At 47.9% G+C, this 16,418-nt stretch overlaps 1 protein-coding gene across 1 annotated transcript; it reads right to left on the reverse strand.

The window, feature by feature from the left end:
• Positions 1 to 14,664: 14,664 nt before the first annotated feature.
• Positions 14,665 to 15,108, reverse strand: LOC137316809 (histone H2A-like). The gene has a single exon (XM_067980659.1). It carries the CDS (start codon positions 15,052 to 15,054, stop codon positions 14,665 to 14,667), a length of 390 nt encoding a protein of 129 aa, XP_067836760.1. The 5' UTR covers positions 15,055 to 15,108.
• Between the last annotated feature and the right edge of the window lie 1,310 nt (positions 15,109 to 16,418).

Consider the following 16,418-nt stretch of genomic DNA (forward strand, 5'->3'; position numbering starts at 1 on the left):
GCCAGGGTTGGATATGCAAAGATCATAAAATCATGCAGAACCCTGGTTAGAGCGCACCTGGAGTACTGTGAGCAATTCTGGGCACCGCACCTTCGGAAGGACATATTGGCCTTGGAGGGAGTGCAGCGTAGGTTTACTGGAATGATACCCGGACTCCAAGGGTTAAATTACGAGGAGAGATTACACAAATTGGGGTTGTATTCTCTAGAGTTTAGAAGGTTAAGGGGTGATCTGATCGAAGTTTATAAGATAATATGGGGAACGGATAGGGTGGATAGAGAGAAACTATTTCCGCTGGTTGGGGTTTCTCGGAGTAGGGGGCACAGTCTAAAAATTAGAGCCAGACCTTTCAGGAGCGAGATTAGAAAACATTGCGACACACAAAGGGTGGTAGAGATTTAGAACTCTCTTCCGCAAACGGCAATTGATACTAGCTCAATTGCTAAATTTAAATGTGAAATAGATAGCTTTTTGGCAACCAAAGGTATTAAGGGATATGGGCCAAAGGCAGGTATATGGAGCTAGATCATAGATCAGCCATGATCTGAGCGAATGGCGGAGCAGGCACGAGGGACTGAATGGCCTACTCCTGTTCCTATGTTCCTATAATAGATATAATGCAGCTCCTACAAGACCAAGCGTTTTGAATTTAATGACATACCATTATTCAACAATATATTCAGTACAGAGAACAATCCAGTAAAAGTGCAAGGGTTGGATATACAATGTTCATTACAGATATAATGCAGCTCCTGCAAGACTGAAAGAGCAGAGACTTTAAACCTTCCATCATTCAACTGATATAAGAGAAGAGGTGACTGCGCAAAACATAATGGGAGAAAGAATAATTAGCCAAATACAGCAGCACAGTTAACACCGATTTGCAATATTCACAGATGAGATGACGGCTTACCTGGAACTCCAATGGCTGCAAGAACAGGATAGTAAATGCGTTCGATCTGCAACAATACTGGATATTCCATTTCTGTGAGAAGCGGTGACTTCTGTTGATCTGAAAACCGCAGCTCCAGAAGGCACTCTGGGCTGATACATTGCAACGAGCTTAATTTATACAGGGGATTAATCTCCACTGACACGGTTATACCCCTGATCATTGCTATTAGTTACAGTCACCTGAACAAACATATTACATCAGCAGCTTTGTCTCCCATGTAAATAATGACGAGAATATATCACAAACATCTCAAAGTCCAGCACATTATCTTAATGAGACCTCTCTCAGGAATAAAGTTAAAAGCTGTGCTCATAAAGGACTGGTCCAACAATCATGAGCGGCTCCATTTGCAGTTTTCATATAATTGTATTGACTAAGGAGACAGTAACGGAACATTTAGATAAGCATAATTTAATAGGACAAAGTCAGTATGGCTTTATGAAGGGGAAGTCATGTCTGACAAATTTGCTTGAGTTCTTCGAGGATATAACGTATAGGGTGGATAAAGGGGAACCAGTGGACATAGTGTATTTAGACTTCCAGAAGGCATTCGACAAGGTGTCACATAAAAGATTATTACTTAAGATAAAAAATCACGGGATTGGGGGTAATATTCTGGCATGGGTGGAGGATTGGTTATCGAACAGGAAGCAGAGAGTTGGGATAAATGGTTCATTTTCGGACTGGCAACCAGTAACCAGTGGTGTTCCACAGGGGTCGGTGCTGGGACCCCAACTCTTTACAATCTATATTAACGATTTGGAGGAGGGGACCGAGTGCAACATATCAAAATTTGCAGATGATACAAAGATGGGAGGGAAAGTAGAGAGTGAGGAGGACATAAAAAACCTGCAAGGGGATATAGATAGGCTGGGTGAGTGGGCGGAGATTTGGCAGATGCAATATAATATTGGAAAATGTGAGGTTATGCACTTTGGCAGGAAAAATCAGAGAGCAAGTTATTTTCTTAATGGCGAGAGACTGGAAAGTACTGCAGTACAAAGGGATCTGGGGGTCCTAGTGCAAGAAAATCAAAAAGTTGGTATGCAGGTGCAGCAGGTGATCAAGAAAGCCAACGGAATGTTGGCTTTTATTGCTAGGGGGATAGAATATAAAAACAAGGACATATTGCTGCAGTTATATAAGATATTGGTGAGACCGCACCTGGAATATTGCATACAGTTTTGGTCTCCATACTTAAGAAAAGACATACTTGCTCTCGAGGCAGTACAAAGAAGGTTCACTCGGTTAATCCCGGGGATGAGGGGGCGGACATATGAGGAGAGGTTGAGTAGATTGGGACTCTACTCATTGGAGTTCAGAAGAATGAGAGGCGATCTTATTGAAACATATAAGATTGTGAAGGGTCTTGATCGGGTGGATGCAGTAAGGATGTTCCCAAAGATGGGTGAAACTAGAACTAGGGGGCATAATCTTAGAATAAGGGGCTGCTCTTTCAAAACTGAGATGAGGAGAAACTTCTTCACTCAGAGGGTAGTAGGTCTGTGGAATTTGCTGCCCCAGGAAGCTGTGGAAGCTACATCATTAGATAAATTTAAAACAGAAATAGACAGTTTCCAAGAAGTAAAGGGAATTAGGGGTTATGGGGAGCGGGCAGGAAATTGGACATGAAGCTGAGTTCGGATCGGTCAATGCCCTGTGGGTGGCGGAGAGGGCCCAGGGGCTATGTGGCCGGGTCCTGCTCCGACTTCTTGTGTTCTTTAGATTTGTGGTTGGGATCAGATCAGCCGTGATCTTATTGAATGGCGGAGCAGGCTCGAGGGGCCGATTGGCCTACTCCTGCTCCAATTTCTTATGTTCTTATGTTCTTATGACAGGTAACGTTAGCGAAATGGCAGAAATATTGAGGTTTGGGGACTTCTACTGGCCGGATGCAGAACTGCAACAGTTGGAACAAATTGCTGAAACCAGACAATGTGCAGTGTGAGCGTGATTGTGATTGGTGGCAGCTACAAAATCTGATTGGATATCTGATGAAACCAATCAGAGAATGAAAGTAAATGTTATGTGTCATCACGCCCAATCGTCCAATCACAATCATTGCCTTCCCCCATCCCTCATTACCATAGGGCTGTGGGGCTGCCTATTTAATCCGAGCTCGGAGCGGATTTGGGTCATTTCTGGGTCTGAAATTGAGTTTGAAAATGCCTGAGGACAAGAAAGCAGCTCCCAAGAAGGGCGCCAAGAAAACCTTGAGTAAAGCACCAGCCAAGGGCGGCAAGAAGCGGAGAAAGTCGAGGAAGGAGAGTTACTCCATCTACGTCTACAAAGTGATGAAGCAGGTTCACCCCGACACCGGCATCTCCTCCAAGGCCATGAGCATTATGAACTCCTTTGTGAACGATATTTTCGAGCGCATCGCGAGTGAGGCTTCCCGCCTGGCCCATTATAATAAACGGCGCACCATCAGCTCCCGGGAGATCCAGACGGCCGTGCGCCTGCTGCTGCCCGGGGAACTGGCCAAGCACGCCGTGTCGGAAGGGACAAATGTAAACAATTTTACAACACCAAGTTATAGTCCAGCAATTTTATTTTAAATTCACAAGCTTTCGGAGATTTTCTCCTTCCTCAGGTAAATGTTTCAAGATCTCCTTGAAGCCTACGCATTTATACATAATTGAATAATACATGGTGTTTACAGACTGCCCCTGCAACTGCCCGTTGCCAAGGCAATCAACGTGTTCAGACAGAGAGGTGTCAGCTGCAGAACCCCCGAATACACATTCAACAAAAAAACAAACAGGGAAAAAAAACAGAGAAAAAAAAACACAGAGAGAGGCAGAAACATCCGGAAGGCAGAGAGAGCCAGCAAATGACCCATTATATTAAAAACAGATAACATTTGTTCGCTGGTGGGGTAACGTGTAGCGTGACATGAACCCAAGATCCCGGTTGAGGCCGTCCTCATGGGTGCGGAACTTGGCTATCAATTTCTGCTCGACGATTTTGCGTTGTCGTGTGTCTCGAAGGCCGCCTTGGAGTACGCTTACCCGAAGGTCGGTGGATGAATGTCCATGACTGCTGAAGTGTTCCCCGACTGGGAGGGAACCCTCCTGTTTGGCGATTGTTGCGCGGTGTCCGTTCATCCGTTGTCGCAGCGTCTGCATGGTCTCGCCAATGTACCATGCTCTGGGGCATCCTTTCCTGCAACGTATGAGGTAGACAACGTTGGCCGAGTCACAGGAGTATGAACCATGCACCTGGTGGGTGGTGTCATCTCGTGTGATGGTGGTATCTGTGTCGATGATCTGGCATGTCTTGCAGAGGTTACCGTGGCAGGGTTGTGTGGCGTCGTGGACGCTGTTCTCTTGAAAGCTGGGTAGTTTGCTGCGAACGATGGTCTGTTTGAGGTTGGGTGGCTGTTTAAAGGCGAGTAGTGGAGGTGTGGGGATGGCCATAGCGAGGTGTTTGTCCTCATTGATGACATGTTGAAGGCTGCGGAGAACATGGCGTAGTTTCTCCGCTCCGGGGAAGTACTGGACGACAAAGGGTACTCTGTTGGTTGCGTCCCGTGTTAGTCTCCTGAGGAGGTCTATGCGATTTTTTGCTGTGGCCCGTCGGAACTGTCGATCGATGAGTCGAGCGTCATATCCCGTTCTTACTAGGGCGTCTTTCAGCGTCTGTAGGTGTCCATCGCGTTCCTCCTCGTCTGAGCAGACCCTGTGTATTCGCAGGGCCTGTCCATAGGGGATGGCCTCTTTGACGTGGTTAGGGTGGAAGCTGGAAAAGTGGAGCATCGTGAGGTTGTCCGTGGGCTTGCGGTAGAGTGAGGTGCTGAGGTGCCCGTCTTTGATGGAGATTCGTGTGTCCAAGAAAGAAACTGATTCTGAGGAGTAGTCCATGGTGAGCTTGATGGTGGGATGGAACTTGTTGATGTTATCGTGTAGTCTCTTTAGTGATTCCTTGCCGTGGGTCCATAGAAAGAAAATGTCGTCGATGTATCTGGTGTATAGTGTTGGTTGGAGGTCTTGTGCAGTGAAGAAGTCCTGCTCGAACTTGTGCATGAAAATGTTGGCGTATTGGGGTGCGAATTTGGTCCCCATGGCTGGGACAAAGGCGGTGACCAAGTACACCAGCTCCAAGTAAAACTCCACAACGTACTGAAAAAAAACAACGGCTCTTTTAAGAGCCACCCACAACCTCTCTGAAGGAGCTGCATTTCCTATATATTTACTTAGGATTGTTCTAATACTGCAATATTATTCCAATCTTATTATGAAGTGATACTGTAACTGCCCCGTTGAAATCCCTAACCCATAAACTGATCCGCTCCTTCCCCTTTGCTTCGCTCTTAAAGCGTTACAATTCTGTCTCACTCCCTTCGTGTTTCATTTAACTGTAAGAATCCAGTCTCCGAATGTTTACGAGCTGATGTGAAAATCCTCACATCAACAGCAAACCCACCCCTTGCAGAAACACAGCGGAATCGGGTCAGAATGAGAGCTCCGTCCGGGTCCGTCTTTTCACAGAAACACTCCCGGCCCTGTGAGAAGGGACCAATCTATAACGTGTCACTTTTATAAAGAATAAATTGAAACGTGTCCCTTCACGGAATGCTGTGAATGGGGATTTAGTCCCGAACGGTACAGTTTGAAAGCGATGAAAGAATGAGCCATAATTTAAAGCAGATTTTAAAATAGCTCCAGCGATTGGTGACGGGTAGCGCTGAATAAGACAAGATAAAAAGAACGGGTTTAAAATCTTGTGCTCAGGGCGACATTGATCGAAATCCGGTCCTTTACTACACTGAAATTGGCGGGCTTTTTGAAATTCATCAAATTCCTGGTCTGACCGTTGAGGCCGGTAAATCCCGCCCTCTTCTGATTCCCAGCTATCTGATTGGTTAATGAAATAGGCAAATGAGGTGTGTTAAAGAACAACCAATCAGATGACCTTTCAGTCTATAAGAAGGGTCAATACGGAAATCATTCTTCATTCTTTGTGAAAGTGTTTGTGAGATTGTGGAAATGTCTGGAAGAGGAAAAACCGGCGGTAAAGCTCGGGCCAAGGCCAAGTCTCGATCATCCCGGGCCGGACTGCAGTTCCCTGTGGGCCGTGTTCACAGGCACCTGCGAAAGGGGAACTACGCTGAACGTGTGGGTGCCGGAGCCCCGGTCTATCTGGCTGCTGTGCTCGAGTATCTGACGGCTGAAATCCTCGAGCTGGCCGGCAACGCGGCCCGGGACAACAAGAAGACCCGCATCATCCCCAGACACCTGCAGCTGGCCATCCGCAACGACGAGGAGCTCAACAAGCTGCTGGGACGGGTGACCATCGCTCAGGGCGGGGTGCTGCCGAATATCCAGGCCGTACTGCTGCCGAAGAAAACCAGCACTGTGAGCTCCAAGAGCAAATAAAGCGACCAAGATTTAATCTGATAACCCAAAGGCTCTTTTCAGAGCCACCCACTGTATTTATGAAAGGGCTGGTTACTGTCTGTCAAAGGACTTGATTCCGATTCGCGAAACTAACAATAACTTGTTAAACACAAATGATCCATATCGGTCTGTTGCAGTACTCGCTTCCGGACCGCAGATGTCGCCAACCTCCAATAGATTGAAATTTGCAGTTTGTCTGGTGAATGAGACAAAATACCGGAACCGTCAGAATTGTTAACTGGGTGGGTGGGATGCAGAAATACCAGGGACGCTTGTTATTATTTACCGTCCCATCCTCGGACAAGTCTGCCTGGGTTTGTTATTTTACCCAGATGTATACAACAGATGCTGAATGATCAGTTGTTTATAGTGTCAGCGATTACTGAATAAAGAATGTGTGAAATTTGTGTTTGGATGTGAGTGAGGTATTTATTCTGTCCATGTCCGTCTGATATCTGCTCCCTCCCCTTTATACATTTCCCGTTTAAGCAAATTTCTCACGGCCCTGCCATTTCAACAAAGGAGATCACAGCTCTTTCCATCGCCGATTTGGTGGCTCTGAAAAGAGCCTTTGTTGCACTTGGTGCTGAAGCCGGGTCGGGTTTAGGCGCGTTCCCCGCGGATGCGGCGGGCCAGCTGGATGTCTTTGGGCATGATGGTGACTCGCTTGGCGTGGATGGCGCACAGGTTGGTGTCCTCAAACAGCCCCACCAGGTAAGCCTCGCTGGCCTCCTGCAGGGCCATGACGGCCGAGCTCTGGAAGCGCAGGTCTGTCTTGAAATCCTGAGCGATCTCTCGCACCAGGCGCTGGAAGGGCAGTTTGCGGATCAGCAGCTCGGTGGATTTCTGGTAGCGGCGGATCTCCCTCAGAGCCACAGTGCCGGGTCTGTAGCGATGAGGTTTCTTCACTCCGCCCGTGGCTGGAGCGCTCTTCCTCGCCGCTTTAGTAGCCAACTGTTTGCGAGGAGCTTTCCCGCCGGTCGATTTACGCGCTGTCTGCTTGGTCCTGGCCATTTTCTGAACAGATCTGAACACAACCTGAGACACACAGACTGTTAATACGGAGTCAGCTCTGGGGCCGCCTTTTATGGAGTCTATGGGCTCCGCCCATGGCCTGTGATTGGCTGACGTCCCACACCCTGTCAGTGAGGGACTGCCCCGGGAATTTGATTGGCAGGTTTGAACCGAGCTCTGTCAGTCAGACCGAAACGGCGGGACGATTTAGGCCCCAATTGGCTGAGCTGAAATTAATCTTCAATTTCAAAAAGCCCGCCAATTTCAGAGCATCAAATAACAGTTTCAAGAAAATCTCATTTCCCTCCAGCAATTTAAGAATCTCTCTCTTTATAATCTCCATTATTTCCTTCTCCTCAGCTCAAATCTCAGGCTGTTTCACATTTCGGTTCATTCTCTGATCTGTCTGTAAACGGGCGGGAATAAAGCCCCGGTCATTGCTTTCCGGAACGGGACAAAGTCCAGCTTCAATTTCAAAAATCCCGCCAGTTCCGGCCCGGTGAACCGCTCCTCAAACAGAAACTTCACATCGAACTGATAATTGAATGAGGGCAGGAAATAAAGACCGAGCAGAAAGGACACAGCGGGAGAGAGATTGAAGAGGGATTTTACTCTGAGCGGAGAATGTAATGTCTGGGGAAAGACTCTGGATCCCCGCCTGTTCATTTATACCGTGAAACCGGGAATTCCGCTCCTTCTCTCGGGATGGCCGAGAACCCCGGCCGTTGTTTCTGATCTCCCTGTACCGAGTGTTGGGGAATCTCCCCATAATAATTAAATATCAGAAACTGCTTCCCCACTCCTAGATCTTTCCTCTCCCCGTTCCCAGGTCAATGCTTTCTCTGTGAGACCTCCTTTACCTCTGCCAGACATTATGATTCTTCACTTAATTTGCTGATGAATTAATAAAGAACTGATGCTGGTTCCTTTTTTATGCAGCCTGCCCCGACCTGACTGAAACAGGCACAGGGAGAGAGAGGGAGGGGGGGAGACAGAGTGAGATATTAAACAGGGAGGGGAGGAGACAGAGTGAGATATTAAACAGGGAGGGGAGGAAACAGTCAGAGTGACGGACTGAGCGGAGAGCGGCCTCTGATCTTCCAGCTCCACCTCCAGCTTTCTCCACCCGCCAATTTCAAACCGTTTATCGATAATAGAACCGAAACACAGCGCTCCGCACAAACCCTGACAGACTCGGGCTTCATATTCAAGGATTTCCACAAACCCGGAGCTTCTAAATAAACCCCGTTACAATTAACAGTCAGTAATATTCCTGCCTAAATACAGTCCCTTCGATAACAAGTCAACCCGCCTTCTTCCATTTCAGTCCCAGACCCGATTCGATCTCCCCACACATCCCCTCCCAGACGGGTTCAGCAGTTTACAAACACTTTATTCCAGTTGATTTGAAGAATCTCATGTGTTGGGGTTTGAATTGTGATAGCGGCGGATCTCCGCCAGTTTTACCCTGTCACGGACTCTCGCCCTGAATCTGTGAGAAAAAATGAACTGGGACTGGAGCCGAACACACGCCAGTTCCAGTGAGGCCCGGCCCGGACATCCCATTCTCTCTATTTTATTTCAGACAGTGGGGGTCGGGCGGGGATAGCGAATATCAGCGAGTCACCAGGACCCTGGGTTTATTTGAAATGATTTCTATCTGAAATCTGAGCCCGGCCCCGGGACAGGAATCATCTGATTCCGGGATCAGCTCTTTTCTGAGAGACGTGGGTGGCTCTGAGAAGAGCCGTTGGGTTCAGATGGTCACAAGTTGCACTTGATTTTTTATTTCCTTTTGCCCGCTGCTTTCTTGGGCTTTGCTGACTTCGGCTTGGGCTTGGCCCTCGGTTTTTCCACCTTCTTCGCCTTCGCCTTCACTGTCTTGGGGGTCTTGGGCTTCTTCGCCGCCGCTTTCTTCTTAATTGGTGATTTCGCCGCCTTTTTCGTGGTCGATTTCTTGACCGCTGGTTTCTTGGCCGTTAATTTCTTGCCGGCTGTTTTTTTGGCCGCTGGTTTCTTTCCGGGAGATTTCTTGGTCACTTGTTTCTTCACCTTCTTCACCACTTTTGCCTGGGTTTCCTTCTTAGCGACTCTGAAGGAGCCCGAGGCGCCCGTGCCCTTGATCTGCACCAGGGAGCCTTTTTCCACATTTCTCTTGATACTTAATTTGATCTGGGACCGGAGCTTCTCCACATCCAGGCCTTTGGTAGCCAGAAACTTCTTTATCGCGGCCAGGGATATCCCCTTGCGATCCTTGCAATCCGCCACAATCTTGAGGATCTGTTCTCCCAACGGGGGACCGGTGGACTTGGGTCTGGGAACCGCCTTCTTCTTCTTGGGAGCCTTGGGTGGAGCGGCGGCGGCAGGAGGTGCCGTTTCGGCGGCTGCAGTGTCTGTCATGTCCGGGAATCTGTAGAAAATCTCTCTGACAGTCAGAGCTGGGTCAGAAATGAAACGAGAGGCGGCGGCACAGAGCAACTTAAAGGCACAGAGCGGACGGGGCGGAGACATCCTGCTGTCAGCTCCCGGCCCCTCCAGCCTCTCTGTGTTTCTCTCTCCTCTTAAACTCCCCGATTCCAATTCAAATCGGGCACTCCAGAGTCCCAGACTAGCCCCTTCCTATCTCTAACACCGGGATGTTTGCTGTCGAAAAACTTTCACCGGAATTAAAAGCACCAGTTTCGATTTAAACCCGTTTCATTGCTGCACTGATCGCGCTCTCTCACCCGATCGCCGACATGATCTCCGTTTTTCGGCTGAAATCTTGAATTGAATTCAAACTTTACCTTAAATTTCCACTTGGGAGCTCGGCAGGGGAGGAGGACGTTCCTTTGACAGGGATTTTTTTAAATTTTACTCAAAATAGACTTGGAAATCCGGCGATGAGACCGGCCACACAAACACAGTGACATTAATCTAACCCGCCCGCCCCTTTAACACACTCTCTCTGACACAATGTTCACATTCACAGGACAAACTGTTCGCCAGATTGACAATTCCCGGGACAGGCTTTCCTCCCCGCTCGGCCTGTGCTGCAGATTCTCGGGGGTTGTTGTAGTTTCCCAGCTCAGTAACTGTTAAACACTCTGAGGCCGAAGCTCCTCACAGTGTCTGGTCCCCAGATTCAGGGGCAGGAGTCAATCACAGCTGTGGATGTGATAATCCACATCTGGTTTTACATTATTATATTGTTCGACACAGAAATATGTTTGATTAAGATGAAAATACAAATTATCCGCTCTGGGCTCCTCCAATCTCTCTGTGTCTCTCTCTCCTCCGAAACTGACTGACAAACAATCGTAACTGGTGTCCTATCCGTCCCGTTCTCAATCCCCTTGGACGGCTAGTTACTGAATATATTCAACACTAACAGGCAGTCCAGTGTCAGACAGTTACAGGCTGTGTCTCTCCACCTTTCCTTACTGGACTGGAGACAGGTAAATGCACCGTCAGACCGGCGCATACATAATAGAAGGGACAGTGACCGTCTGACCAACAGAACCGGAGGTCTGTTCACAGACACAGAATGAGTCTTTACCTTACAACAGGGTATCTATATTACGCTCATTAACAGTATCCTGCTTTCATGTACAGCACAAGAGAGAGAGAGAAAGAAAGACCGACAGACAAACAGAGAGAGAGACATACACACAGACACAGTATCAGTCTCACACTTCCTCTCAGTGTGTCCGTTTCACGCTCAGTAACAGTATCCCACCTTCATGGACAGCGCGAGAGACAGAGACACAGAGAGGCACAATATCAGTCTCACATTCCCACCAGTGTGTCCGTTTCACACTCAGAATGGGAAGAACCTGCTATTTAAAATCATTGCTGCTTTCTCCCACCAAACCAATAGTGAATGTTCCTGGTTTAGTTCCAGTCTCACTCTGTGGTTGGACAGTGAAGAGTGGAAACAGAGCCGGACAGTAAGGATGTGGGGAGTTATACAAAGAGCATCTATTGCAGGCATCAGGTGAGAAGTGTGAAGGATACATTTTAAACAGCGGCTGTTGGGTTTCGGTTAAAAGGTTAGTCCCATGGGAGAGGGGATCAGAAACCTGACCTGTACAAAGGTCCCTGCCCTCTCACACTCACATACAGTTCCACGGACTGAGAAATACAGAATGAATCCCACACTCACACACAGTACCAGAGAGTGAGAGATACAGAATTAATCCCACATTTACATACAGTACCAGAGAGTGAGATACAGAATAAATTCGTCACTCACATACAATATCAAAGAGTGACAGTTACAGAATCAATCCCACGCTCAGACAAAGTACCAGAGAGTGACAGATACAGAATGAAACCCTCAGTCACATACAATACCAGAAACTGACAGATACAGAATCAATCCCACACTCACATACAGTTCCACACACTGACAGATACTGAATGAATCCCACACACACAGGACCAGAGACTGACAGATTCAGAATTGCTGCTTTACTCGGTCTTCATCCTTTGAAACTGGTGGAGAAATTGAAAAAATCAGTGAAACTGCCCCATTTTAATGTTTGTCTCTGTAGAATTTACTGCCCAATAAAGTGAACACGGATCCGGGGTCCGTTCAATTCCCCTTTTGCTTTGCTCTCGCTCTCATTCAGATTTACACCGCCCCCGGTTTTCCCGTTAACCACCACTTTCAGGGCTAAGAATCAGAATTCAGTTCCTTCGCCTTTCTCACTGCGGAGCCAATCTCTGAAATAATTAATTACTGATATTTATATCCCGCATATTACCAGCACGTTCCCCGCAGTGTAACAATCCAGAATGAACGTCTTGGAGAAAAGAATAGGCTCATTTTAAGGCTTCGTCAATGATTCCGTTTTCAGGACACACGGCTCCTGTTCAGTCCCTGCAACGGAATAAATCGATAACCTGGAATTTGTTACGTTTACAGGTAGAAGTGAAATTTGTCCATATCAGCAATCTATGAATGGGGTTTTATTCCGCAAGTTACAGACAATGTGTTTTTTAAACAGCGCTAGGAATTTGGGACGTGTAATACGGAATAACATTATTACAAAGAGATTTTAAGTCTTTGTCTGAAAACGACATACACTGAAATTGGCGGCCTTTTTCAAATTTTAAAAAAATCGGTCAATTCTGGCCAATAATTTGCTCTGTTTTCGTATTGACGTCTCTCCGATTGGTTAAGGAAATTAGTTTTCAAGCAAAGCAACCAATGAGAAGTAGCATCAGTTTGGAGCGGGCTTTGAGAGTTGGGCCTGTGGTAATTCCAGGTCCCCAATGACTGAGCTCAAACGGTTCAATTTCACAAACCCTCTCAGTATCAGTGTCAGAAACAACCGTCAGAGGGAAAATCCATATCACAAGCTGGCCCCTTATCACAGCGGCTCAGTTTAACCAGTTCTCCCATGGAAACCCCCGGTCCCACATCACAACATCTGACTGATAAATAGAACCAAAACAGAGCGAATGGAGTGAAGGAGCATTTCACTGAGGGGGAATGCGGGTCCGGGTAAACTCACTTGTAACGTTCCCTGGACAATTCAGTGCACTCATTAAGGGAAATGTTGCCCGAAGTAACCGGTGCAGCACGCCGCCGATCCCACGTCACCGTACTGTGTGTTCCAGAAAACTCCCTAGCCCCATATATCCCGCACCAGTTCCCAGGTCAGTGCTCTCTCTGTGAGGCGGTGGGTGGCTCTTAGAAGCGCCTTTGTTTTGTGTCCGGTTAGAAAGGGTCGAGTCGTTCAGCCGCCGAATCCATAGAGAGTGCGGCCCTGCCGTTTCAGAGCGTACACCACATCCATGGCAGTGACCGTCTTGCGCTTGGCGTGTTCAGTGTAGGTGACCGCGTCCCTGATCACATTCTCCAGGAAAACCTTCAGCACCCCGCGGGTTTCCTCGTAGATCAGACCCGAGATCCGCTTGACACCGCCACGGCGAGCCAGGCGGCGGATGGCTGGTTTGGTGATCCCCTGGATGTTATCACGAAGCACTTTCCGGTGCCGCTTGGCTCCTCCTTTCCCCAGTCCTTTTCCTCCTTTACCTCTGCCAGACATGATAATTTTTCACTCAGATCGCCGCTGAATGAAAAACTCTCGCCTTTCTTCTCTATTTATAAAGCCCGCCCCGACCTGGTTGAGAAAGGCACATTATCGGAGAGGCCGGGGAGGAGTGTTTGAATGACAGACAGAGCATGAAGTGCGGGAGGGGAGGAGACTGGCTCAGAATGACGGACAAGCGGACAGGCAACGTCAAGCTCCGCCTCCAGGAATTAGTTACCGTCCTTTATAAAATTTTCACCAGCATCAAATGCGAAATATAAATTCAGACACAATCCTTACAGACTCCGGCTTAATATTCAAGGATTTCCAGAAAAAAAGGCGGAAAATACAATTTAAATTCAATAAATGAGGCACACTACAGTTCCAATACAATCACTATCATAACAGAATCAATCAGTGCCGCTACGGGACCGTTGGAAGAGGGAGTTTTAGTTTTCAGATTTGTAGCTGACAGAAGGCGCCCAATAGTTCAATAAACATAAATCGGTGTGGAAGGCACCCGATACCTTTCCGTGTTTGGGTCAGTATGGGACTGGATAGATTGAGGGACCGGGGATGGATGGAGACTTGTCCTGTGTGGGGACTGGATCGATTCAGGCACCGGGATGGATGGAGACTGGTCCTGTGTGAGTAAAATGAGTTTAATTCGAGCTGAGGTCATTGGGGACTGGATAGATTATGGGAACGGAATGGATGGTGACAGATCCTGTGTGGGACTGGATCGATTCAGGGACATGGATGGATGGAGATTGGTCCTCTGTGGGTATAATGAGTTGAATTAGAGCTGGAGTCAGTGCAAAATTGGATAGATTCAGGGACCGGGATGAACAGACCCAACATCCAGGGACCGGGATGAACAGACCCAACATCCACCCCCGAAACATCGCGCGTCTCCGCCTCAACTGATGTGGTGCTGAAATCTTCACCCTGACCTTGTTACCTCCAGACTTGGCGATTCCAATGCTCTCCTGGTCAGCCTCCTATCTTCCGCCCTCTGTAAACTTGAACACCTCCAAAACTCGGTTGCCCTATTCCAAATCCCATTGGGTACCGTTCACCTGTCACCCATGTGCTCGGTGACTTACATTGGCTCCCATTCCTTTAACCGCTGTCGCGATGTAATGTATTAACGTAGACCGGGGATAACTGTAATCAATAGGTCATTCTCTTCAGACAGTAACCAGCCCTTCCATCGATACAGTGGGTGGCTCTGAAAAGAGCCTTTGGGTTATCAGATTAAATCTTGGCCGCGTTACTTGCTCTTGGAGCTCACAGTGCTGGTTTTCTTCGGCAGCAGCACGGCCTGGATATTAGGCAGCACCCCACCCTGAGCGATGGTCACCCGTCCCAGCAGCTTGTTGAGCTCCTCGTCGTTGCGGATGGCCAGCTGTAGGTGTCTGGGGATGATGCGGGTCTTCTTGTTGTCCCGGGCTGCGTTGCCGGCCAGCTCGAGAATTTCAGCCGTCAGATACTCGAGCACAGCAGCCAGATAGACCGGGGCTCCGGCACCCACACGTTCAGCGTAGTTCCCCTTTCGCAGGAGCCTGTGAACACGGCCCACAGGGAATTGCAGTCCGGCCCGGGATGAGCGAGACTTGGCCTTGGCCCGAGCTTTACCGCCGGTTTTTCCTCTTCCAGACATTTCCACAATCTCACAAACACTTCACAAAGAATGAAGAAATCCTCCCGCACTCGCCCTTCTTATACGCTCTGGAGGAGTGCAGTGGGGGCACTTGTGATTGGTTCATCTGTTCTCAAACTCATTGGTTCAATGAACAGCCCAATCAGAGAGCTGTTTTATTCACCAATCAATAGCCGGCAATGAGAAAAGGGCGGAAAAAACCGAACTGAACCGTTTTTTCAAATTTGAAATGCCCGCCAATATATTTGTAACACAAGAAGCGGATTTAGTTAATAATGTCGCGTAAAGACAAAGATTTAAAAATCTCTCTCCTTTTACTCTTTATTCCACATTTCCCGTCACAACTTCCAGAATCTTTTACAATCCGGTTAAAATCCGGCTTCATTCACCGTTCGCTTTTAATCGGGCGGGAATAAAGTCCCATTTTGTAACGGGACAGATTCCAGCTCAATCTTTGTAAAAGTAACAAACCACAGATTGTGGATTGATCCCTGTTCACATGAGCTGCAGCGCGATCGAAACCGGAGCCGAGACTCCTGGTGTAAGAAGTCGAACTGTGACAGAGCCTTTAGACTATTCTGTACTCGGTGTGAAGTCCCTTTCAGGGCTGCTGTTTTACAAAGGATTGCGGTTCTGAAAGTGATATTCCCGAATAATGAACAAACAAACGTGAAAAGGAGAAAGAAATGACTGAAGTCTAATCCACCGCCTGAAAACGGCTCTGAAGGGGCAGATGCGGGGGAAGGGGTGGAAAATGAACGGGAATGAGAGGATCAGGGACACGTTTTTGGTTATTGGGACTCAATAAAAAAGCGATACACAGATTAAACCGGGCTGTGATTATGAGAATCTTCCAGATTTCAAGAGAAACTACAAAAACACAAGAGTTATAGAGAGACAGTTAGTATCAAACTATCTACAGTAAAATGATTCCATACAGAGGTGTCGGTACAGCGTCTTCAGAGAGACTGTGGGTGGCTCTTAAAAGAGCCTTTGTGTTTATTTTTTTTTCAGTACATTGTGGAGTTTTACTTGGAGCTGGTGTACTTGGTCACCGCCTTTGTCCCTTCCGACACGGCGTGCTTGGCCAGTTCCCCGGGCAGCAGCAGGCGCACGGCGGTCTGGATCTCCCGGGAGCTGATGGTGTGCCGTTTATTATAATGGGCCAGGCGGGAAGCCTCACCCGCGATGCGCTCGAAAATATCGTTCACAAAGGAGTTCATGATGCTCATGGCCTTGGAGGAGATGCCGGTGTCGGGGTGAACCTGCTTCATCACTTTGTAGACGTAGATGGAGTAACTCTCCTTCCTCGACTTTCTCCGCTTCTTGCCGCCCTTGGCTGGTGCTTTATTCAAGGTTTTCTT

Source organism: Heptranchias perlo, unplaced genomic scaffold (genome assembly GCF_035084215.1).
Source record: "Heptranchias perlo isolate sHepPer1 unplaced genomic scaffold, sHepPer1.hap1 HAP1_SCAFFOLD_60, whole genome shotgun sequence".
In the NCBI taxonomy this organism is placed as follows: domain Eukaryota; kingdom Metazoa; phylum Chordata; class Chondrichthyes; order Hexanchiformes; family Hexanchidae; genus Heptranchias; species Heptranchias perlo.

What these genes read in the sequence shown, in the direction of transcription:
- LOC137316809 (XM_067980659.1), bottom strand. Translation starts at nt 15,054, where the DNA reads ATGTCTGGAAGAGGAAAAACCGGCGGTAAAGCTCGGGCCAAGGCCAAG.